Consider the following 27,280-nt stretch of genomic DNA (forward strand, 5'->3'; position numbering starts at 1 on the left):
GAATATGCTCTCTCGCATGCAGTCTCGCTGAATTCTTTCGAAACCACAACATCAATATTTAAATTTCTCCCGTATTTCATCAGTTCTCATCACCATTCCAACAGTTTACTGTGATTGCTTGGTAAGTGTTTCACAGTTGACTATAAAATATAATCAAGTGTAATGTAATTTTCGTTCCAAAAATTACACAATAAAGTGTCCGAAATTTGAATTCAATTTGTCCGAAATTTGATTTTTTTATAAATAGTGTCCGAAATCTGATTCTTATTCGCTTGATGCGCATTTTATTCGATGATTTTTTTTTTGTTTTCAATCAAATAGGTATCAGAGTAGGAAGCTTAAAATCATATTGAACTAATTTATTGAAAATATCAACCAAATAATACATGTGCATAAAGTTAAGATCTGTTTTCTGCATCGTATGCCTTAAGCGTCCGAAATACGATTCAGAACGGTACTTAGGCCTGAAATTTCTCAAACCAGCCCTCTTCTTCGGAAAAAGTTCAGGATCCGTTTGGAAAAAGCCACAATTTGCAAATGAATTTTTGGATCATTTGACTTTATCTTTCTGACAATTCTGGGGTTTTTGTCGATTGTTAGACTTTTTTAATTCAGCCAATTTACGAGCGGATGGTTCGGAATTCTCGTTGTGAGTCTGCAGGAACGATTTGCAACTAATGCCTACTGTGATTATGTACACTCTTAACGTAATTCATAAAGATTTTAAAAAATACTCATAGAATAAATAAATAGCAGCATTTTTTACCTTTGATGCACAGCCCCGATTAACCGCGGAACTGGGTAGCAATGTCATCACACAAGAAAAACTATGAAAACTATGTTTTTTCAATACAGGAATCTTTAAGCTCTCCATCTACAAGGTCGGGTACACCAGCGGTCAAATAATGTGAAAGCTTTGATCAAAACAAAGGAGCGTGATCCTATTATTCACTAACAAATTCCAGAAAGGTCTATAGATTTACTATGGAACTCGCTTCCGCGAACAATCCGCACCACGGATCATCCACTCGCGGATTATCGGGGTTCTACTGTACATCGAAAATTCATCATGGAGCTCCGAGATGTTGTAAGAGTCTCGCGGATTATGACAAGTATATAGCAGTAAGACAAACGACTTGTTGAGAGTGCCAATAGGTAAAAGTAGGTAGCCATTCAATGCACAGTAGTTGTATTTGGGGTATGTAATCATCGTCCAATTGCCACCTGAGATGAGCAAATTTGTATTAATATCGGGAATATGTTTCATCGACATTACCATCATATACAGAAAGGATATGCAGCCGCATGCAGCGTCACACAACCAACGACTCAACGTTAAGACCGAAAAGTGTCACCTGTTTGAAACCCAACTACGGTACTTTGGGCACGATGTGAGTCAAGACATCCGTCCAACCCTGAAAAAATCAAGAGCATTGATGCAATCACACCACCAATCAACATCTCCGAACTTCGATCGTATTTGAGCGTATTCCATTTTTGCAGAAGAACTACGCTATCCGAATGAACAGTTACTGTGGAAAAGGACTCCACAGTGTCAGTAAGCTTAAGATATCATCGTACCCGCAGATACATAAAACACTAGAATCGGTGCAGTCATCTCCCACTCGTTCCCAGAATGAAAGGAACGCCATACGCTTCGAGGACGCTCGCATCCGCAAAGCCCATCCATGGACCAACTGAAAAGAAGGCACTTGCGTAAGTGTTTGCTTTGGCAAAGTTCCATAAACATCTCCTTGGATGTCATTTCACACTGCCGGTTTACCACAAGCCGTTGCTGTACGTTGTTCGGTTATTGATGGGTTTTCACCTAAAAACTCATGATTTCAATTTTAATTTACTCAAATACAAAAAAAATACATATCTTTGAAAATCACATATTTTATAGCGTGAAATTCCATCAACAAACATTTTTTATGTTTGCCCCAGAAAGAATGACAAACAATTGAAAAAAGCGCATTTTTAGGGAAGAAATATCAATAACTTTGGGTGAAGTTAATATTGACAAGTTCTGCATCGCAAAATGTTTGTATTGGCATGCTCTAAAAGTCTTTCGAAGACAGTTTGCATGTAGAATTTTAAATGTAAAAGTTAGTGCAGAAAAACTGTTTTTTTCATAGTGACCCTAACGTAACCTAGAAAAAAAGACGCTATATCGATTATTTCAAAGGACAGAAAAAAAACTTTGTTCTACAAAGATGTCTAATATAATTGGTACTATATAGAGAAAAACTATCGAGCTCTAAATGCTAATTTCCACTTAAATGCATCTCCTGGACCATTGTGCAATGATATTCGATACTCTTCTACTCAACATAATTGGACTCTGAACGGGCTTTTTTCCGCTTCTGGTAACACGTTAAGTCCAGCGTCGATCCTTAGAGGCCGACGTTGAGCTTTTTGGTAGGAAAGCGCTGACTGACTGGGACTGGCAGTTACAAAATAAGAAAATAAAAATATATACGGTTTGTTTTCGGATGTTTTACATAATGTAACTAGTTTCTAGTTCAATCTCTGACTGTTTTCTATTTATACAATAAATATCTTTGGGAGCTGGGACCGAAACTGATATTGTGCGAACGCTCTTGATGCGCGCTGAACGGAAAGCGGAACAAGAACAAATTGGGGCTTAACGTGTTAATGAGGTCCGATCTAGGTTAGAAGACGGCAACATTAACACTCTCTGTGCCCTTAAGTATTACTTTAACCACAAAATATGCAAAATGTTTTTTTTTTTGTAAATTAACCATTATGAATAAAAGCCGTTTCCACGCGAAAATGGTAAATATTCATTACCGAATAACCGGATATTGAAATTTTGGCACGGTAATGCAATCTCTAAAGGTGACCTGATATACGTTAAGTTCCACCAAGCAAACTCTTTGCAGTGGAAGTCAGGAATTGCTATTGGGAAGAAAGGAGCTGTAACTACAACGTGTTCCAAGACGAACAAGGCCTGATTCGCATGCATACTAATCAACCCAAAATATGATTTCACGAACATGGTTAAGATGAATGATTCGATTCTTGCGGATGATCATTCGGAATCGCTGGACAGAAAGAACCCGATCAAGACCTGCGACCGACTGTAGAAGAGACAGTTCAACCGACGACACCGCTGTTACAAAAAAGAAAACGGATTATCCAACTGAATGTTTTAGGCCCTACTGGATGATGAAAACAAGTGGGGAACACACAGTAACCATCGCTCTACTTATGATAATCATATACCTTAAATGATTTTCATTATATATAATTTGTTATATTTCGAGGTCGGTTAGTCCTAAAATAAAACGTTATATATGGTTTTTCATATATTATCGAATTTAGATTCCATTTTTTATAGCACTTTTCTCAAATGTTTACGATTTCTCAAAGTATTGAAATAAAATATTTGTTTCCGCAATGACATGGTAATAAAGATATGAAATTAAATACAATGATTGTTGTGTCGAACTTTTTGCACTATCCTCAACATTGCCCCAAACATAATTTTGATATCCAAATATCGTCACATTTGTTTTATCATATGTTTGGTAATTTTAAGCTAGATATAATGATTATATTTCATTGATAGATTATATACAAATATACATCGGTGTACGATGTAACTTTCTTGAGTATGAGCTGCTATTAGGAAATTTACTAAAGGTATCCAAATTACCCCAAAGTACCTCACTCTCTTTTATTCAAATCAGACGTTTTAATGATAAGTGATGAAATTTTAAGCTTTATTTCAATTGTAACAATTTGTAATATTTGTAATTTGTAATTGTAATCATAATTCGCATGAAACTTCAGATGTATTCATTGTAATAATGGGTTATTTGGTAGAAATTCCCCAGTTGGTAAAACTTTGTACCTCCTTTCATTGACAAATAAACTATACATTGTTACTGTGTGTTAACTGACCTGTGAGTCGAACTCGAAAAGTGCTTCGGGACGAAAGGGGCATGGAAGACCACATTTACAGGTACCACCGCTCAGTAGATACTCCTTGACTTGGTTGAAATTCCGCAGCGGTACACCGGAAGGGCTGAAATTAGATTTAAACAATCAATATTAGTCTATATTCAGAAAACAAATGTCAAATTTCATTTAAAAAAGCAATATTTGACGGCATGGTAAATGATTATCAAGCAAAACGCATGGCGTTTATTAGCCATACATATCCAGCACGTCTCTATCGATGAATCTATCGACTTTTTTTCAAAACAATCGCTTAATTATGTGTTTCTGAAACTGTCTCAAAAACGCAGACCAGCGAAAATTAGCCTCAAGAATTTCCCCTAGTCTCCCTTAAATTTGAAAGAGAAAAGAAAATTATGTATTTTTGTTTGTAAATTAGAGTGATTCCAAAGTGGTGCCTGGCCACCACCGAAAACAACCACAGTGCAAAGTGCGGTATTCAATCTTCTGCTGCATTCACAACCGTGTTTAAATCCATTATCACAACTTTCGCTTTTGTGGTTGTTTTCCGTCCATTAAAAACTACGCACAACAAGAAACTCGAACGCATTATGCAACATTTTCAGAAACGTGAATCGTTAGGAAATAATGGGTCATTAAAGCTGAGAAGTCTTCGCGAAGACAATGTTGCAGTAATGAACAAACATGTGAAATGTCGTACTGTCCTTGAGCACGTCTAATATTCAAGTCAAATAGCGTTTGATAAGTAGTATGAAAAGCAGAGACAAGAGAGCAAGGAATAAATCAACTAGTTTTGGCGATCGAATCTTGACAAATAAATAGACTAGATAAAGAAGGTTCACACAGATCCGCAATGACATGATGATAAAGAACAAAAATTAAAAATAATCACTTCCTTGCATTTTTTGCTTTTTTGGTAAGCGAGAAAACACGCGTTGAAGGTAACTAAAAAGGTACACCGAATGAATAAGACACAAAAACGTGTTGAAAACCAGTTTCGTGCCGAGCTGCCCTTTTGAGCAAAGATCAAGAGGCTGAGCGTATACATAATCAGTTTCATATTTTTCATAATAGCTCTTTCAACGGGAGTTTATACCAAAACGGATCACGTTGAGATGTAGGGACAGTTATAGCATGAATGATTACTTTTATGTGTGATGGTGGTATTTTTATGCAGCAGGGCTGAAATGATCGTGTTCGAATTCGTGTTTTTCCCAAAATTCACCATACCATCAAAGCAAAACAAAAGTGTGACGCAATAATGTTTTCGACGAGCAGTTTCGTGAAAAAAGTATCTCGAATGCAGACAACTACTGTTTACAACACCACTGACTATCATCATCATTCAATTCGTACCCTAGAATTACTCTCGAGAGGAAACGCACATCGAGCATATTCTGCACTGACTCACATGATGTACATCCAGAGAAGAAAGGGCGAAGTGTACAGAGCATACAGAACATCCTTTAACCATCTTTCGCATTCTTTTATCCTGCCTAACAGGTTTTGATTAATTACAATAATTTACTCGTTTCACACGAGAAAAAAACCACAGAAAGCCATCTTCACATGTCGTCATGTAAACGAAGCCAATCAGGGCGCGCATGTAAAGCTATACATCATATGGCTGATGTTATTTCTCGTTTGCACCACGTGGTCTCCAACGACGAAACCCAAGATATGCAAGGTTCAATATCAGAGAATATGCAAACCAAAGCAACATATTTTGTATAATGATTCACGGCCGGTATGTTCAATCTATAGTATCAGTCATTCTTTCAGAACCCATATTTTTTCCGAAAATAGCGTTTCTGCCTAAATCCATTGCTGGGATATTTTCAAGATTGTCCCAAAAAAACTCAGGGTATTTATTGGCGGATTACATAAAATTATAGCAGCTGCATGTCTTTTAAATTTAATAATTATAATAAATTGTTTAATAATTATAATAAATTGTTTAATAAATAAATAAATAAATTATATAATAAATTAATAATAAAAACAGTGCCATGAGTCAGCGAATGCTGATAGCTAATAGCTGGACAAAGATTTTTATCTTGTGGGTAATTTGCTGCAATCCCATTTTGTCCTCTCAAAATGATCTTTAATTATCAGACATCTTTTTTTTTTTTAAATAACACTACAATAATCTAATAAATTTCATAAAAAATACCGGAATGGGTTCAAAGATAGAGTGATATTACAGCATGACACTGCTTACAATGGGCCTGATCACGAACGTCACTTCACGGTGAGAACGAAGTTAATTGTATACAACGTTATTACGGCTGCCACCGTGTGTGTAGAATCCGGAAGAGTTCATCCGTCGTGACAACTTTGATGAACTCGGTGTTATTATGAATACCACGATACTGTCATGTCACGGAGAAAAATAGGTATATGTGTCCCTTGTGTTTTAGATGGTGAAAACTAGTCACGCGGAATGGAGTAAGTTTAATTTCGTATTTATTTAGCTTTTTTGTTAACATTTTGCCCCCGAATCCCGAATCAGGACGATACTTATAACGAATGAGGCCTTTTTTCTTTTTACGTAATAGATATTTTCAACGATATTGTTTTGAAGACATACTTGGAATGAAAGAATATGAAAAAAGAGATAATAAATTTCCAACAAGGAAAAATAAGTCTATCATTGCTAAGCATTCACAGGATACTGTTTTTAATTTCATCTCTAGTTGGTTTTCCATAATTTTGATATCCGTCTAAAGAAAATCTGAATCACTTTCTGCTTTTGGCAAATTCCAAACCCATCAGATGTTTTATATGAAGATTATGCTTCTGACCGACGCTGCTGGCCAGTTTCTGTTTAAATAATTAAATCAAACCTCGTGTCCCTTATATCAAATTACACGAGAATGGGAAAGATAAGAGGATTAAACTAGAGATGGGCAAATCGTTCACGAACGGTACGAAAGAACTAGTTCGCCGAAAAGAGTGAACGAACGGTCGTTCTTTTTCAAAGAACGGTAGTTCTCCCCACGAACTGATTGCGAGCGAACGGTTTGTGAACGAACTGAATCCGAAAGAACGGTTTGCGAGTGAACTGTTTGTGAACGAACTGGTTCAGAACGAACTGTTTACGAGTGAACTGTACGGGAAAGAACTGATTGAGAGTGAACTGTTTGGGGACGAACTGTTTGAGAACGAAGTGTTGGCGGGCGAACTGTTTGCGAACGAACTAGTGCAGCTGAACTGATTTGCGCTGGACGGAATGGATAAATATAACGAGAACGCTTGTAAGGAAAATAAAACGATATTGTCATTTATGAGCAAAACGCATCTAACGCAGGGTTTATTTTGTTAATTTTGGGTTAAAAATTAAATTAGATTTCCGTAGTTTTAAAAGCAAAACTATATATTTTCAATTTCATATATTCTTTCAATTCCGCGTAACATTCATATATTTCCTGATTATCAGAAAAAAATCTTGGCGAAGCTGGGGCGATTGATGGATTAGGTAAACATAAAATGTTATAGTGAGGGCAAAGTTTTTTTGTTGCTTTCAATTAATTGTTTGGCCTATTGCGTGTACGTGTTATCGTGATTGTTTGTATGATTGATTATTAGTGAAAATCGCTGCTGACTTTTTCCCCTGAATGAATATTATGAAATATGATCTTACATGGAACCTGTGTGTTGTCCAAAAAGAGAATATGAAAAATTGCACATATTTTGTGCGCATCAGATTATTACATAAACTTTTGTCGACCGATAAAAATATTTTCACATACAGTTTGCGACTTTTAAAGAAGAAGCAGCTTATCTTCCCCCACTAAATTCCAAAAATATAATCCAATCCAACGATATCAATTGATAGCTGTCTATTGATGTTGGGTGCCGGCTAACATTCTATGTTGTTCTTAATACCGCCGAACGAAAGAGCGAAAGAACTGATTCACTTAGATGAACGGTTAATGAGTGAACCGTTCATCAAAATGAACTGTTTTGCCCATCTCTAGATTAAACTTCAGAATCCCATATGGGAGTAGCTCAGAGTATACTGATCATGAGGTGGATAAATTCGGGTTTGTTCTGAGCTATAGAAGATATTATTATTCATCAAAATTGTACAAAGGGTTCTTAAAAAATGATTCTAGTCTTGACCTATACTAACTACTTCTAACTATTCAAACGAGTAAGACAGAGCTAAGAATAAGAGTATGCGAGATGTCGATTATTAAGCATAATGGTCATGTTTTATCTCTGAAGTAATTTATGAAAAGAGAAAATAATATTAAAATCTCATATGTTCAACAACTGCATTATTCATGAGCAACCAAGTATTCCTGCTCATCTTTGAACCAGCGTTTGATTCAGTAAACTAATGCACCAAGCAGATGAATCATGGGATGAGTCAGAATAGTTGTCATTAAAATACAGAATCATCGAGGTATAATCCCAAACTTGTCTTTCTAAAACATACGCTCAAGTAAATGGAATATCATCTCATACACTGTATTAATAACGTACACAACGTTCAAACGTCCGAAATTATGCAACCGACACAACGTTCAAACGCCCGAAATTATGCAATCCACATGTCTCTTATAAACGGGAATGTACACTTTCACTTCATGGAATTCATTTTTATACGCAACTGTCCGTGACAATGATGATAGACACAATGAGATGAGGTGAAGTGTAAGTGACGTGAAAGCGGATGTGGCAGTGTAGTGATTAACACAAAGTATTTATTTAACTAAACTTCCTTCTATTAAAACAATAGTGACTTCAAACACTGCACATATCCATAGTACGCCGTGTACATCCGTGTTGTTCGTTTCAGATCAGCCACGCTTCTTCGAAATTCTTTTCCTGATGACTCTGAACGAATTGTAACATCTGTTCCATTTTTTATAATGACCATGTACTCTTCGGGGGAAAAGTCAGAGTTTAGCTTGTTATCTTTTATTGTACGTTTAGCTAATACACGGTCACCGATCTCGATGCTACTAGAGCTTGCCTTTCGCCGACAGTCGGTATACACTCTCCCCTTTTCCTTCTGAATTCTATCGTAATCTTTCACTTCTTCATCACTAACTGTTGAAGAAATACATGGTAACTTGGTACGCAAACGCCGACCGAACATTAACTGTGCTGGAGATTTTCCTGTTGTAGGATGTACTGCTGAGTGATATGTAAGTAGATATTGATGTAATTCTTTTCGCCAATTCTGTCCCAATTCTTGCGCAATCCAAAGGCGTTTCAAAATCGAACGATCTTGCTGTTCTACCTCTCCATTCATTTGGGGCCAGTACGGAATACAATTCTCCAGACAAATACCTTGTTCCTTACAGAACGCTCTGAATTCTTCTGATGAGAATTGGGGTCCGTTTTCGGCACGAATCAAATCAGGTATTCCATATCGTGAAAAAATTGTCAAGAGTTGATCAATTGTGGATGCCGTGGTCATGTCACGCATTTCAGCAACTTCTAAATACCTGGTATAATAGTCAATGCATACAAATAATTTTTTCCGTCAGGAAGTGGTTCCAAATAATCAATCGCAATTTGCTCCCATGGCCGTGAAGGATGTTCTTTGCGGATAATTGGTTCCGGTGGAGTTGGTGCAGACACTAATGTACAGCCACGACAGGCTTTCACGAATTGTTCTATGTGCTGATCCATTTTTGACCACCAGACATTGACTCGCAAATGCCCTTTCATCATTCTAATCCCCGGATGACCCTCGTGGGCTAGATGTAACACTCGTTGCTGAAGACCGTGAGGAATAATGATACGATCACCTCTAAGCAAGACATTATTGATGGAACATAATTCTGATGCAATAACCCTGTAGCTCATAGGTAGTTCATTAGATGTGCCTGAATTCAACGCCTCAATAACCTGGCATATAATTTCATCCTCTCTACTAACGCTTTCGATTTCTGCCCACTTCAATGCAACCGTTGATGCTCCAGCTAAAACAATCTCTTGAACTACAAGTTCTTTTGCTTCATCGAATGGTTTTGGAGCAATGGTGGAAAGTCGCGATAGGACATCAGCAATATTAGATTGTCCAGGGATGTAAATTATCTTGTATGTAAAACTCTGAAGACGTAGAACCCATCGTTCAATTCGTGCACAAGGTCGAGAAGCCAGAGCGAACAGAAACGTAAGACCTTTACAATCAGTGAGTAGACTGAACTCTCTGCCTATGAGGTAGACTTGAAACTTCTCAACACTCCATACTAGAGATAAAGCCTCTTTTTCAGTCTGGCAGTATCTTCTCTCGGTATCTGTAAGCGATTTTGAACCATAACACACAACTCTTGAGTCCCCTTGATCATCAGTTTGAATTAAAACTGCACCTAAAGCGACAGTACTGGCGTCCGCAAACAACGAAGTATTATCTTTTGCTCTGAAGAATCCCAGACAACTAGCTTCCGATAAAGAAAATTTAATGACAGTAAATGCAAGCTCTTCAACGTCTTCAATTATCGGCATTGGATGCCGCTCACGGGTAACTGCTTGATTCACCCGTCGCAAATCCACGCAAAGCCTAATCGAGCCATTGGTCTTATTAACCACTACTAGTGGTGACACCTTTTTTCTCTTCGATGATGTCTCGTTTTAGCAGTTCATCTATGTTTCTGTTGACGGCATTTTCGAGGTGAACGGGCACACGCCTCAAAGGCTGGAAAACTGGAATCACGCTGGGGTTCATCAGAACACGAACTTGGACGCCGGAAATTTTAGGAAACGGAGAGTACTTCATTTTAGAACTTTCGATTACTTGATTTACTTCTAAACCGATTTTCAGAATCCCCAATTCCTTTGAAGTATTTTTTTTATCCCATTTATTTATGTCTTAGGCTCATTAGCATTTTATCTGTAACAGAGCCGGGTTTTTATCGTGTACATGTACATATGTTTATGTTACTATAAATTGTAAATTACACAGTAGTAGTAGTAGCCATTTAGGCGTTATATTTTTCTGTTCCATTACATTATGGTAAATTACACTGTAGTAGCCATTTAGGCGTAAGGATATTCTATCTGTTCTTCCATTGTTCAGCAGACCGGACAGCGGAGACAGTTGATATTGATCATTGTTGGGTTACTTATAGAACAGCAGCCCGATGTTTCTTGCAGAGCAGAGCAGTTGTATGGATGAATCGATCTTATTTCGACCGTGGATCGTTCTCCATCGCTGATGATGGTGCTACGTGGATGTAGTGATTCTATAACAACACAAAGATGGTCAATTGAGGGCCCTGAGATTGAACTTACGATCGATCGCTTAGTAAGCGAACGCGTAGTGGCTACGAAGACCCCCTCCTTTGAAGTATTGTCACCCAACAAATTTCGTTGCCCATCCTCCATGACAAAAAATTTGGATATAGTCGATCGTTTCCCTATTTCAACAACTGCATCGAAGGTTCCCAGAATCGTAAGTGGATGGCTATTCCCGTAGGCTTGGAGAACCGCAGCGCTTCCTTTCTCGCATCTTGCAACAATAATTTTCTGAGCTTTCATAATTTCCCAAGATTTTGACGTTATTATATTCGCATCTGAACCCGAATCGATGAATACTTCCACTTTAACACCCCCTATCTTGCATCGAAACACGTTTGCTTGACTTCCTGTATAAAACGTGTATCCCTTTTTCTCCGATTCCTGGGAACAAGACACTGCATCTTTTTGAACGCTTGGCATGTTTTGTTCAACATCTTCAATTGCTTGCACTTTTTTTCGGAAAATATGACGATGGAGGAGTAAAAGGACGTTTGCGACAGACTTTTTCGAAATGTCCGGTTTTACGACACCTGCGACATTGTTGCCCTTTTGCTGGACATGAAGGTGCCTTTGAAACATGACCATACTGTCCGCAACTGTAGCAAATGATTTGGACCTCGTTATTCACTACTTTGTGGGACCCAGATGTAAAACGTTTTAAAATCCGACTTTGCTGTCGTTCACCCTTTGTTCTAATTCTACATATTTCCGACTGTCCCCCTAGACTAGTGTTAACTCTGATTTTTAATTCCTTCTCTTGTTGGCGAACACTCTCCAAGGAAGTTTCCAAGACTTCAATGTCTGATAGAGATTGATCTTTCTCAAGAATCTTTCGCCGAAGCTCCGGTAAATTACATCCCTCCACGATTACATCAATCAGCATAATTTCCTCCAAAATATTTCGAATATCTCTTTGTATTTTTGGAAACCACAGTCCATCAACTGTTGGCGAAAGCGCAAGACATAATGAGCAAAGCTCTCATTAATTTCTTGTTTCATATTCCGCAGCTTATGCCTTTCTAGAACATCTTGTTGGCGTGGTTTAAAATAAACATCTTAGAAAGACGCACCACGCTAGATATGGGGTACAGACTAGGGAGCGTTGCTGATTAATGGTCAGCTGCATCCCAATAGGAAGTAGCCCGTGTCGGGCACACGTATAGAGCATCGAAGACTGCAACATACCAATTATGAGAACACTTGTAATACTAACCTCGAGCCAACCGCGAGTAATCGGTTACATATTACTAACATAGTTGTAAGACGAAAATTGTCAAAATATTGGACTCCCGGCCCCGTCAGGCTAACGCCACATGTGCCTTAATAAAAAATATATTTTGGGAAAAAAAAAAATAAATAAATAAATAAATAAACATCTTGCCGATCAATAGCTATGTCGTACCAATTTCTATCTAACATAACAAGTGGGAAATCTTCGGTGCCTTCCACACTCTAGAATACTTTTTGTAACTGAGGTCCACCGAAATGTAACATTTTAGAGCGCTTAATTTTCTGATCGGTTATCTGATAAGAGTCAAAATAAAACTCCAAAGAATCTTTCCACTCACGCCATTCCTTCGCCAATTTACCGCTTTCGATTTGTTCACATCGAAACATCGGCAATGGCCGACTTTCATCCATCTGTAATCGTGAATAGAGAAAACTTGTATTGGTTTCCCTCATTATCGAAATAATCCAATTAATCGTCACCGGCATAATTACATATTTTATATGAGTAAAATAATATAATGATCGTTAGACATAATAAATTATTTAAAATATATATATGTTTTATTTTCATTACGCACACACACAAAAAGGTTTGGTCAATTCAATCGATCAATACACAAAATAGAAACAAAAATATATCCACGTCAACTTCCGCATCAGGTTACATAGAATTGTGTAATAATATTTTCATATTTCGAGAAACAAATATTGAATATCGACACTACATAGCTCCCTGCTATAATTCTTTATGTTTCAATAGTTTTTCATTGAATTTAATTCTCTTCCAGGCTCCCTGCTCTAGAACATAGCACCCTGCTATGATTACCATTTTCCTTAAAGCTCCCTGCTTTAGGAAAACACCGTGTAGCTCTTTACTCGGGTTCTACGAGCTCCCTGCTCTAGAAACAAAACATTGCTACCTGCTACGTAACATCTATTCACTTGTTGAATACCATGTACATACCTGTGCTCCCTGCATAGTTTTCTTCCAGGCTCCCTGCACTGGACAAACAACATGTAACCTCCTGTTACGCTGTTAAATATTCGTCTAGGCACCCTGCGCTAGAGAATAATACCATGACGTAGCTCCCTGCTACGTTCTTCTCTCTTCCTTAAAGCTTCGAACTTTATATTCAGCTATCTGTAATGATTTTCATTTATAATATCACTCATAATTCTTTTTTTTTACATGAACAGTGCGAATCATCCTCGCCATCACATACTACACACATTTTCTTTTCAACTCTTTTCTTATTTTTTTAAAATTTTAGTACTAAAGAGTGTGTCACATCAAATTGCATCACAGAAAAAACGCTGTAGAAATTCGCCCAGTAGACCGATCCTTTTGAAAATTTTAGACAGTAAAATAAAAACTATTAAACAACTTTTGGCATTTTCTTTTTATTCATACTTCGAGCCCAAGCCCGTATGCTCGCACCTTCCTCTTTACCCCGTCCATAAGGTTCTGTACAACGTCAGGTTGTAGTTTTTTTTGAACAGAAATCCATTTTCTCTTGAAGTCCGCCTCCGATTTGACAACTTTTGGGTTCTTCCAGAGGGCCTGCTTCATAATCGCCCAATATTTCTCTATTGGGCGAAGCTGCGGCGCGTTGGGCGGGTTCATTTCCTTTGGCACGAAGGTGACCCCGTTGGCTTCGTACCACTCCAACACATCCTTTGAATAGTGGCACGAAGCGAGATCCGGCCAGAAGATGGTCGGGCCCTCGTGCTGCTTCAATAGTGGTAGTAAGCGCTTCTGTAGGCACTCCTTAAGGTAAACCTGCCCGTTTACCGTGTCGGTCATCACGAAGGGGGCGCTCCGCTTTCCGCAAGAGCAGATCGCTTGCCACACTTGGATAGTTTTTGGCAAACTTGGATAGTTTCTGCTTTCGAATCTCCTCCGGAACGCTGAATTTGTCCTCTGCGGAGAAGAACAACAGGCCAGGCAGCTGACGAAAGTCCGCTTTGACGTAGGTTTCGTCGTCCATTACCAGGCAATGCGGCTTCGTCATCATTTCGGTGTACAGCTTCCGGGCTCGCGTCTTCCCCACCATGTTTTGCCTTTCGTCGCGGTTAGGAGCCTTCTGAACCTTGTATGTACGCAGGCCCTCCCGCTGCTTGGTCCGCTGGACGAATGAACTTGACAAATTCAGCTTATTGGCGACATCCCGGACCGAACTTCTCGGATCACGTCTAAACTGCTTAACTACGCGCTTGTGATCTTTTTCACTGACGGAGCATCCATTTTTGCCGTTCTTCACCTTCCGGTCGATGGTTAGGTTCTCGAAGTATCGTTTTAGTACTCTGCTGACCGTGGATTGGACGATTCCCAGCATCTTACCGATGTCCCGATGTGACAACTCCGGATTCTCAAAATGAGTGCACAGGATTAATTCACGACGCTCTTTTTCGTTCGACGACATTTTTCCAAATTTACGAAAAATTGACAGTGAAGCATGGCCAACGTGATCTATACACTCTTATCTGATTATAAGCGAAAGCTGAAGATATAATTCCTAAAAATTAAATTTCTACAGCGTTTTTTCCGTGATGCAATTTGATGTGACACACCCTTTAGATTATACACAACCGTGCAGCCATTTTGTTTTACCAATTTGGGGCCCGTACTTCGCCTCCGTTTAATTTGAAACAATTTAATATAACTTCTGATTACTAATCTGATAGTAATTTAAACAAGTAATATCCATACCTTAATTGCTATGGGTTCTTTCACTCGATCGTCGCCAATTGTAGTGATTGATACAAAGTATTTATTTAATTAAACTTCCTTTTATTAAAACAATAAGGCACTCTCAAACACTCCACATATCCAGAGCACGCCGTGTACATCCGTGTTGCTTCGTAGTCTCTAACATATCTCCTTTCTTCTTGGGTCACCAAACTCAGCCAGGTTGCCAGACATCCTATGTCTGTCTCTAACACAAGATCTGTAAAATATTAAGGTGAGTATATTTCCATGTACACAAATCATTAATGTAAGGTAAGCGTTGAACACTGAACCGTACAGGCAGTGATGTTCGTGATCAGGCCCAATGTTATCACACCCACCATATTCTCTGGATCTAAACCGGTTAGATTATCGTCGTCTTTTCGTTTCAATGGTACATACACATGCAGAACAACACTTCGTCGTATTTTTTTAATTGTCCGAGGTTCATGCGATAGCGGCATCTTTACTGATTGAGAATCTGTTCGATTTTTTTTGTGTCAGATAACCAGAAGGGCTGCAATCGTGTACACCAAGGCCCACCTTTTTTTAACTTCCTCACTTCATCAGCTTATAACTATTCTAATTATCCCAGGCCATTATGAACAATGCTACAGTGCGTGCGGCAACCCTCGGTTGAGACAACGATATCTCATATCCATGTCCCTAACCTGACCAGTCCCACAAAAATTGTTGCTCCTCTACCCTTGAGTAAACCGCGAGTAATCGGTCGAATCCTATTAAACATAGATTTAAGTTGAAATTTTGTATGAACAAATCTTGAATTAGCGGCTCCGCAAAGCTTATGCGATTGAGCCTTATAAATAAATGAATTAGAAAAAAATATATATTCTAATTATGAATACATACTTTCCGTTCCATTTGTGTTTTATCGTTAAAAGATTGATATACAAATAATGATATTATGGATACTAAAAATATTATACGTTTTATCTATTCGGAGCTCGAAAATGTCCGAAATTCGTGCATCTACACTACACTCTTAGTAAACGGGCAGAGAGCTTTATTTCTATCAGGTCACAGGAGCGTTAAGTTAATGATTCATTAACGCTTGTAATCGTAGTTCTAATGTACTCTACAGTATGTGCCCACATACGGAAATTTATATGATCAAGCAGCATAGAGATAATTGAGCTTAAGAGCAACTGAGCTAGCTTTGCGTCGAGATTGAAGCGTCACATCGCGATTACAACTAAATGGATTTCCGAGTAGGCGCCAGTTTATATACAGATTTGTGTGATTTCCATAGTCTGTTTTCAATGAATTTTTAAACCATTAAAATTGGTTTTTGGATCAATAATTAGCAAGCATACGGTTATCATACCATTTCGTTCAGTTGGTTAGAAGGAATTAACGCTCAAAATATTATTGTTCCAGTGTAACGCTTCCGTTTTCGAAACTTCAAATTTACACCCTGATATAGAAATAAAAGACGTAGCCCTACGTTAAAAATATAGCTACAAGAAACTCCAATTATCGTTGGAAAAATAGAAAAAAAAACATTTATTAAAAAATTTGGAAAAATTGGTTTGCCGGATATATCATAAACATCGATAACTGGCGCTACAGTGTTATCTACGGAGCTTCTAATACCTGACTACGCATGATCGCCGTAATGCGATCACACCGTTCTAACAAATCTTTCGTTCCATCACAATCGACCTTCATAGAACTATACATACACACATCGTCATAGACGTTATACAGTGCGTGACGAAGAAGCTGTTGCTGCTGTAGAGCGTAGTGTCAAGGAAGATTCAAATGAGTCCATTCGACACCGTAATCAACGGTTGGAGCTGCGCCATTCCACTTTATACAAGATTTGAGGAAGCATTGAATCCGTAAGGACTTACCAAATGCTAGAACGTCCTGTCAAAGTCAGTGTTTGATGCGCTTTTTGGGTCGGTCGAATCATTGGATCATATTTCTTCAGAAATGATGTTGGATACAAAACGAGTCAAATAAGATACATTTGGATTATACTCAACAACAGGAGAAAGATTTAAAGACCATAAATAAGGGATAAGAGAAACAATATAGGACTATAGGAAGGTATTGAAACGTTTGAAAAATTGAGATTAGAATAAAGAATATGGACAGCTGGATAGTAGTTATAAAAGGAAACCCATCACCAAGAAAGAAGATTCATATTATAAAAAATTATAGGAGGTTGTGTCCAAGATACGACCGCATTGTTGACGGAGAACTACGCTGTTATTTTATATAAGTCGCTTATTTATACCTTCGGATATTATTTATAATGCTGTGAAAATTTAGAAACAACTGCTTAGTAGAATAATCTCTGAAATAGTTTTTTCATTGTAGAATCAGTTGACGATAATTTATTGATGATTCATTCTTGCCCTCGCAAAACAATACACTAGCTGATCGTATGTCGCAATTTATTTTATGTGCATTGAATGCATTGAAAATTTACCTCCAACGTTATTCCGGTGGCTTTTTTCGCAATTGACATAGACTCGGCTACACCATTATTCCACATCTCATAACTACATCAATATATCTTTGGCACCGCATGGAAACAACAACAATGACAACACTTGCAAGTATCAAATATCCGGATACATGTTATTTAGTATTGCCTCAAAGGAATCGCACCTCTAGGCATCGTTCGTACAACGTAAACCAAGCGCCAAACAAGCGTTCGCCATAGCATGCATACAGAGCCATATATTGGTGGCTTGAAACTACTAGGAATATAAACACTTCTCATCATTTTGCGCTATTCTCAAAAGAAACTCTTCTGTTAATATTACTGGCCTCGAAAAAAGTTGCATTACTTTCTCATCCTCGAGAGAAGCGCAGTTGTCACCCTTAGTGGAGGAAGTTTTGCTACTGGCAAGCGAAACCTAATCACATCTAAAATTCCAGAACGACATTTACTTTCTTGGTGACTAAACAAGCGAAATAAACTCTATTTGTTGATAACAACCTCGAAAACAGTAGCAATGCTTCATTATGATCATTATTAGCGCAAATGCAATCCTAGTTGAAGTCTGATTTGGCACCCTTAATGAAAGACGTAGTTCTACGTCAAAAAATGTGAAATTGTGGATATTGTGAAACAGTAGGAGAAAAATGAATTAATTTGTGGAATTTGGCCTTTAAAAACAAATAGAGTGTTGCACAAATTTAATAAATAAATCCGAGAGAAGCAGCCAAGGAAAGAACCAACCCGGAGGGCAAGGGCCTATATTCCGAGTATACAAATAATGTCGGACAGAACGTCGATTGAGACTATTTTAAGCCGCGATTGGTGCCTTTGAAGACAACATTTGTACGTTGTCACTGGTATAAGCAGCGTTATCAATGTTCCAGTTTAAACTGGATTCTTTCAGTTTTGACGTAGGACTACGTCTTTCATTTCTATACCGGGGTGTAAAATCAAAGTTTCGAAAACGAAAGCGTTACGCCGGAGACCGAGATTTTGAGCGTTAATAGCTCCTAAACAACTGAACGAAATGGTATGATAAACACTTCATTCGAAAGATAAAATGTCTACGCGTTATATACTTGTTACTTTTTGATCCAAAAACTTGTTTCAATAGTCTTAAAATTGCTTTCAAAACAGGCTATTGAAATCACCAATCGGTATATAAGCGAGCGCCGCTCGGAAATCCACTCAGTTCTAATTGAACAGCGATTGGAGCATGTTGTCGCTGTTGTGGTGAAGCTCTTCGTTTATCATGAAAGCGCGGATGAACGGTGTCACCAAGAGCCTGTTTGTGCACCCTAGGCCAGAAGGGAATCCATCAGGAGGAGAGTGATGCCACAAACGGTTCCCCGGGAAGCTACACACACATACACGCGCGAAATTCTTTCCGTTTGGATGCCATTCAGGATTGAGAAAGTTCCGGAAAGATCTAATCATTTCTGGAAAATAATCTGCCAGTTCCTCTGGGAATTCAAAAATACATTCATGTGAAAGAGTTTATTTGAATGTTTTCTATCCATGTAACACTGTGACCAAATATGTTTCAATCAAGTGCTATTAACAGGTGGTTATCAAATTAGTATTAACCACTGGTAGGCTTCCAGTAGCGAGGAAAATGTGGAAATATCTAATCGTTACTGAAAATAATCTGCCAGTTCCTCTGGGAATTTAAAATTACATTCATGTGAAAGAGTTTATTTGAATGTTTTCTATCCATGTAACACTGTGGCCAAATACATTTGGTTTTGTGATTTTTCAATCAATCGCAATTAACAGGATAGCTTCTGAAGATTATTCTTCCCCATCAGTAGGATATTTCCGTATCCAATATTGTATGCGCCCGCAATCGATTATTGCTCAGTCGCCAAAAGTTCCGAGCTCAGAGAGTTCATTCCCCTCTAGTTTGCCTTCCAAATTGCCATCGTAAACCACACCTTCTCTCGATTCAATCACACACAAAAAGCATACTTAAGCGATATTCTGGTGGTGAGACACATTCATTTTTCGTGAGGACATCGACAAGACAACATCGTTGCCTAACGTGCTGGAGGAGGTGGACGGCGAAGGATCGACACATACACGCGCAGAATTCTTGCCGTTTGGATGCCATTCAGCATCGAGAAAGTTCCGGAAAGATCTAATCATTGCTGGAAAATGATCTGCCAGTTCCTCTGGGAATTTAAAAATCCATTCATGTGAAAGAGTTTATTTGAATGTTTTCTATCCATGTAACACTGTGACCAAATATGTTTCAATCAAGTGCTATTAAGGCAAGGCGCAAATTGAGACCCATATAGCGCGAGTAACTTGGCGCGATATAGCACTTGTTTTTGTGGCTAATAAAAACAGATAGAAGGGCGCAAATTGGCCAGATGACGCGAGATGGTGGAGCGCTCGTGAGACACGACTCGCGCGACGCTGTGGCTGAACCACAGTTGCTCGTGCTGGTCATGCCGGTTGTGGTAGTTGTGTTGGTGAACAATCATATAGCGCCGTGGGTTTAACACTGTATGGCTGTACTGGTCGGGTGATTGTGTTAGTAAATAAATATATCGCGCAACTCTGTGTTAATCAGTCATTGAATGCGAGTGGCATGTTATTTACACCAAACTGCGACTCAATATGCGCTCCACCACGCTACGTTTGTGGCACGTATGAGTCGTGTTAGTAGTCCCGCGTTCGCTTACGAGCGCTATACGCTTCTCAATTTGCGCCTAGCCTAACAGATGGTTATCGAGTTAGCATTAACCACTGGTGGGCTTCCAGTATCGAGGAAAATGTGGAAATATCTAATCGTTACTGAAAATAATCTGCTAGTTCCTCTTGGAATTTAAAAATACATTCATGTGAAAGAGTTTATTTGAATGTTTTCTATCCATGTAACACTGTGACCAAATATGTTTCAAGCAAGTGCTATTAACAGATGGTTATTGAATTAGCATTATCCACTGGTGGGCTTCCAGTATCGAGGAAAATGTGGAAATATCTGATCGTTACTGAAAATAATCTGCCAGTTCCTCTGGGAATTTAAAAATACATTCATGTGAAAGAGTTTATTTTAATGTTTTCTATCCATGTAACACTGTGACCAAATACATTTGGTTTTGTGATTTTTCAATCAATCGCAATTAACAGGATAGCTTCTGAAGATTATTCTTCCCCATCAGTAGGATATTTCCGTATCCAATATTGTATGCGCCCGCAATCGATTATTGCTCAGTCGCCGAAAGTTCCGAGCTCAGAGAGTTCATTCCCCTCTAGTTTGCCTTCCAAATTGCCATCGTAAACCACACCTTCTCTCGATTCAATCACACACAAAAAGCATACTTAAGCGATATTCTGGTGGTGAGACACATTCATTTTTCGCGAGGACATCGACAAGACAACATCGTTGCCTAACGTGCTGGCGCAGAATTCTTGCCGTTTGGATGCCATTCAGCATCGAGAAAGTTCCGGAAAGATCTAATCATTGCTGGAAAATAATCTGCCAGTTCCTCTGGGAATTCAAAAATACATTCATGTGAAAGAGTTTATTTGAATGTTTTCTATCCATGTAACACTGTGACCAAATATTTTTCAATCAAGTACTATTAACAGGTGGTTATCGAGTTAGTATTAACCACTGGTGGGCTTCCAGTATCGAGGAAAATGTGGAAATATCTAATCGTTGCTGGAAAATAATCTGCCAGTTCCCCTTGGAATTGAAAATTACATTCAAGCGAAAGAGTTTATTTTAATGTTTTTTATCCATAAAATATCCATATAATACATTTGGGTTTGTGATTTGTCAATAAAGTACAGTTAGTAGGTTAGCTTCTGAAGATTATTCTTCAGAACAAGGTTTTTAGTATCCTATATTGGATGCATAAAACCTTGTGCCTCCAACGTAACGCTCTCGTTTTCGAAGTCCCCCAAATATTCATTTATTCATTCATTCAGAATGGATTTAGATTCAACTTCAAACAAATGATCTCTAAATCAACGATAGTTCTACGTCACCCTTGCGGTTATACCATACATATAACCCACTTCCTGTTTTTTTCTCTCGATCCAATCAAACAGTTTAATTCTAGAAAGTAACATGGGACAACTATGCGTAAAACGGCAGTATAGTGTTTATTTTGCAAGTATGCATACTATGTATATTTTTTTCCAAAAATACTTTCTCGAGCAGGAGAAAATAAATACTCAAGGATCTCATTTTTATATTGGTAACAAAATTTGGTTTGCACATGCCTGATGTAAGAAGTAAAATACAAAAGAACCAAAAAATTAGAGATGAATAGTAATAAATACGAAAGTTTTCAAGCTTTATCCAAATAAAACCGTATTTCCTAGAGGTTCAAAAGAACCAAATATCGTTTCACAGTAATGTTCGAGTGATGGGATACATCATTTCGATCTGCTCGAATGATATGATCAATTAATAGTTGTCGCAATTTCATGAACTTCATATAAATATTACACGAGGCTTGGTGTAAATATAACTTGTGATAAATTGTTTTATAACGATCAAACTTACAGAACTGCTTCTCCTAATTTTACGACCATTAATTTGACAACCTTGAAAAGGATCAAATGTTTAAGAAAATTGGTCAGGTTGTTTTTGGTGCGATCTAAATCAATGTTCACTGAAAAACAAATTTCCACAAAAAAAATCTACTATCATAAAGATCGGAAATAAAAGATCGATTTTATCGATTTCTTGGAGTACAAAGAATCGAGCCAAAAAATCTAAAATCGGATAGGCAAAGACCAATCTCCTGAATATCGATCCAAGATCGCCCAATCCTAGTTCAAATAAAAATGACAGATTTTATTCGAATAAAAAAATTCAAATTCATGACAATTAACACCGTTCGCGTTTTTCAATTTCAATGTAAAGTTATATGTCTCTCTAAAAACATCCTGCATGTGTCTCCACAAAAGATTCCCTGTCGTTTAAGCACATTTAAAGCCCTGTTAATGAGTTCATTACCGATCTCTTTAAACATTTCGTGTGGTGATCAAGTGTTCACAATCAAACCAATAAACAATCGGGTAGGGCTGTAAAACTATGCATCGCCTTGCATCTTGCTACAGTTTCCAGTTTCCTTGCTTTGTGCCACTTTGCGGTCAACCAATAATGCTTTTATGATGTCCACGAGAACGGCTCGAGGTGAGTGAGGAGCATTCCAATTTGGCCCAGGGAGAGAGAGAGAGGCTGTATCATAAAAATATCAACGAGAAACGAACAACGGATGAAAAAGCACACGCTGCTAATAATCGGAGGTTACGACAGGCAGCCCGGCAGCTAGCCAGCCTAGCGTAAATTTTGTACACAATCGTTGAACCTTGATATTTTCCGCTGTTGTTCATTTGTACAGAGTACCGCCGATCGCTCGGCCACTTGTAGTCTCGTTGACTTTTGAGGTGGTGGTATTATAGGAGCCCGTTTTGCTATGATCGAAAGCGAATGAAACCAGTTTTGTATTGTGTGGATGAAAAAAAGAGATAGTTAAATCGCGCTGCGCGCTATCATGTGGAGATTGGAGAACGTGTCAATTTACAAAACAATGTGGAACGTATCGGAATGAGACAAATAAACTGTTGTTATCAATTCTCTCTTTTCGATCATTGCGCTTTCATGATTTTATTTTGTTACATGATTATGATAATCATAGTAAAATAATCCTAAGCTGGCGAGTGAACACATTGTTTCAACTAAGTTCCGAGACTTGAACTAGATATTTGCAATCAAGCAACTAAGGTTTTTTACGGTTGGCTGGAGAATATTATCTCGAAGATCTCAGAATCCGCCGAACCCGACCCGGATATCACAATCCAGAAAATTGGGTCTCCAAGATAATGCGCCGTGCCACAAAAGCATGATTTTTTTTCTCGGAATCGCATCTATGTCCTATGTGTGCTCCCGTGGCCGAGTGGTTAGCGTCATAACTAACATGCCGGGTGTTCGGGTTCGATTCCCGTTCTGGTCGGGGGAATTTTTCGTCAAAGAAATTTCCTCCGACTTGCACTGTGATCACGCGCATTCTAGAGGTTGACACTCAGAATGCATTCAAGGCGTGATATTTAGCATAGAAATCTCAACTACAAGTACTAATAAAAAATGACGCAAGTAATACTACGTTGAGACGGCGAAGTTCCTCTAGGAACGTTAGTGCCATTGAAGAAGAAGAAGATCTATGTCCTAAACCAGGGCTTATACACAGTCTCATTCAATGAAATTTTCGAGAGAAATTTCACACGCGGAAATAATATGTACCAATCTGTACTTTTTGATGTAAATCTGTAATCTGTACCGTACAGAATCTGTACCAAAAATAACGAAAAAATCTGTACATTTCCAGATAAATCTGTACGTGTGGCAACACTGGTCGTAAAGTTAGAGTTGTGCATGAAGAATTTTGGTTTTTTTTTGTAATAAAAATCGGTTCACTTTTGTAGAAGCAAATTTTAATGTTGCGTGAGCGTTTAATCTGAAAGACCCTGTATATCGCAATAAAGATTTCGAGTAATATGGGTTTGAAACACTTAATGAATCGTTACATCTTTCGTAGAGTAACCCCCTTATATCCCTATACAGGCAAACCTGTTTTTGTGCGATTTCTCATATGTGTGACTTTTCAGGTGCGATTTTATTATGTGTACGATTAGCTTGTGTGATTCAAGAGCCGATGTCAAAATAAAATCAAGGGGAATCACGCAAAAAGGAACCGCCCAAAAACAGGTTAAAGACATAGTCCAATGTCAAAAAAAAACGTCATGCACATAGGTAACCAAGCATTTTGTAAGTTCTTTTTCAATCACTTTATCCTAGTTCACTCTATTTAGCTATATTAACATGTTAACACGTAATCTCTTGATTAAATTAGTAGATAAGTGTATTATCATTCAAGCTGCAACGTATTTCAGAACGCAAATGTACTTGCAACTTAAGGGGAAGCTTGGTATACAGTAAATTATCTGGAGCATGTTTAGACATAAATTTAATGATGACTTCTTTCGCGTTAAATCGCGTATATGTTTAAAATACAGAGAAATTTAAAACGTGTCTGAAGGACTTGTACGCTCAAACACATTATCTTACGCAAACCTGTTTTTACCTGCCAAATTTTTCATCTTGCCCACGTTTATCTTCTTGAGGAGTTGAAACACTTAATGAATCGTTACATCTTTCGTAGAGTAACCCCCATATATCCCTATACAGGCAAACCTGTTTTTGTGCGATTTCTCATGTGTGATTTTTTAGGTGCGATTTTATTATGTGTACGATTAGTTTGCGTGATTCAAGAGCCGATATCAAAATAAAATCACGGGGAATCACCCAAAAAGAAACCGCCCAAAAACAGGTTAAAGACATAGTCCAATGTCAAAAAAAACGTCATGCACATAGGTAACCAAGCATTTTGTAAGTTCTTTTTCAATCACTTTATCCTAGTTCACTCTATTTAGCTATGTTAACATGTTAACACGTAATCTCTTGATTAAATTAGTAGATGAGTGTATTATCATTCAAGCTGCAACGTATTTCAGAACGCAAATGTACTTGCAACCTAAGGAGAAGCTTGTTATACAGTAAATTATCTGGAGCATGTTTAGACATAAATTTAATGATGACTTCTTTCGCGTTAAATCGCGTATATGTTTAAAATACAGAGAAATTTAAAACGTGTCTGAAGGACTTGTACGCTCAAACACATTATCTTACGCAAACCTGTTTTTACCTGCCAATTTTTTTCCAAAATTATCTGTCCGATTTGGTACTCTGTAAATTTTCTCTTTCTTCAAAAATTAAGTTGAAGTTAGAAGGACATTTTTGACGAAATGATGACCATTCCTTAAGTTGTCGAACGCTGTATCGAATGCTGTTTCTCAAGCGGAAACACGTATTTCAATCGATATTAAATCAACGTAAAATGTTTAGCTGGTAGACACTACTGTGAATAACCTTTTGTTAATTATAATTCTTCCATAAATATAGGAGTTGGTAAGACAAGTAGTAACACGGATTTCTTTCTACATTACTAAACAGTTTCATCGCAAAATGGGTTTCGCTCCATGTGAAGGATATGTGTCCGCCAGCGGGCGGATGACCTCAAACGAACGTGACCGACCCTGACGCAACACAATGCGGGAATCAAAGGTGCAGGATGAAGGATGCATGAACCTTTCTTCTCTACTTTGCCATTCTCTCAGACATGCGGTGTGTGTCTGTTTCCCGTGAAACGAGATGTGCCTGCTGAGATTTTTTTTTCAACTCTATTCACCAGGACACTCTAGGAGATCGACGGTGCCGATCCTAGACCTTTATCCTCACTTTTCTTCTTCCGTTCGATAGTAGAGCATCAGTTGCATTCTGAACTTATTCCACTTTCTGACTTTTACTTTCCCATACCCCCACGTAGTTGAAAATGAGTATGAAGATGAAACAAAAAAAATCAACAGTTGTTGATAATTTATGGCCATAGAAAATAACCCTGCTGACAACTTTTCCCAACTTTCAAAGCAACTTGATGTATGTGCAAATGTGGCGGATGATGTTCGAAGGGATTCATGGTGATATGTGGCATGGAGAAGGAGCTGTATCAAATCGAGAACATTCACTTACCTAATGTAGATAATCTCACAATTATATTTTATCCTCCGCCAGCCTGGTGCAACGTTACACCGCGCCACCGAAGAGCTGCTTCCGCTAGCTTTCGTTGAAATAGTCTCATTTGGCTGAGTGCTGTTTTCAGCTGCGATATGACTAACATTCGTGGTTATCCTGTTCATAACAGGATTACTGCTACTATTCGGCAATGTCGCTATACTCTCATTGGTGCAGATATTCAGCGACTTATTTACACTAGCTAAATTAACAACTATGTTGTTTACATCATTCACTCTTACACTTGTACTGCTACTGCTGCTGCTGTTACTGCTGGTAAGACGTGTCTCACTATTTGCATTGGAAGGATTTTCGGTGGAAGGAAATATCAAATTATTGATACTCCCACTATACTGAGAAATTTTATGCGGCACCGAAGAATGTGTCTGCTGCTGCTGTGGAAGCAACTGTTGTTGTTGGCCTTGCTGCTGCAACGGTTGTCCTTGGGTAGAGAGCTGATGCTGGTGCTGCTGCTGCATTCGGTGGTTATTGTGTATGGCATTGTGAGGATGGTGGTGGGCTGCTGCAAGAGTGGCGGCGGTTTGCTGGGTAAGCGTTTGCAATTGCTGGATGTGATGGTTTGGTATTGAATGTTGCTGATGCAGAAAATTTGGTGGCAGCTTGTGATGTGCGATCTGTTGAATTGCTGAGCCAGGAGCGACAGCAGAAGATCCACCGCCACGCATGACATCAGCATTCGGTGCTGCCATTTAAAGGTTCCGTTGCAATCACTGAAAGTAGACATGTCGTTCATGTTAGTAATTTGAAACGAAAAATACAGAAAGGAGAAAATATTAGTAATGAAACGGATAGTAGTTTGCCCGAATACCGGATACCGGGTACCCGGCAAGCTTCGAGGCTTTTGCGAAAAAGAAACTGGAACAAACAGCATGTTTGCATGAACCAAATAAAAGATTACATTTCAGGGAGCTAGATCGACACATTTTTGCATAAAAATAATATACAGCGCGGACTCGATTATATA

General features: G+C 38.3%; 1 protein-coding gene across 9 annotated transcripts in view; it reads right to left on the reverse strand.

Moving 5' to 3' along the window:
• The window catches only part of LOC129774152 (mucin-2), a 103,505-nt gene that overhangs the window by 39,758 nt on the left and 36,467 nt on the right, over positions 1 to 27,280 (reverse strand). For 8 of the 9 annotated variants that reach the window (XM_055777983.1, XM_055777926.1, XM_055778075.1 and 5 more), the window contains exons 2-3: positions 26,254 to 27,026; positions 3,931 to 4,054 (exon numbers count right to left, since the gene is read on the reverse strand). In XM_055777983.1, coding sequence (XP_055633958.1) covers positions 3,931 to 4,054; positions 26,254 to 27,005 — 876 coding nt within the window. In that variant the 5' untranslated portion in view covers positions 27,006 to 27,026. Of the gene's footprint in view, positions 1 to 766; positions 1,225 to 1,276; positions 1,627 to 3,930; positions 4,055 to 26,253; positions 27,027 to 27,280 lie in introns of those variants that run through there. The other variant, XM_055778251.1, reaches the window with a different exon arrangement.

This window comes from Toxorhynchites rutilus, chromosome 1, assembly GCF_029784135.1.
Source record: "Toxorhynchites rutilus septentrionalis strain SRP chromosome 1, ASM2978413v1, whole genome shotgun sequence".
NCBI lineage: Eukaryota > Metazoa > Arthropoda > Insecta > Diptera > Culicidae > Toxorhynchites > Toxorhynchites rutilus.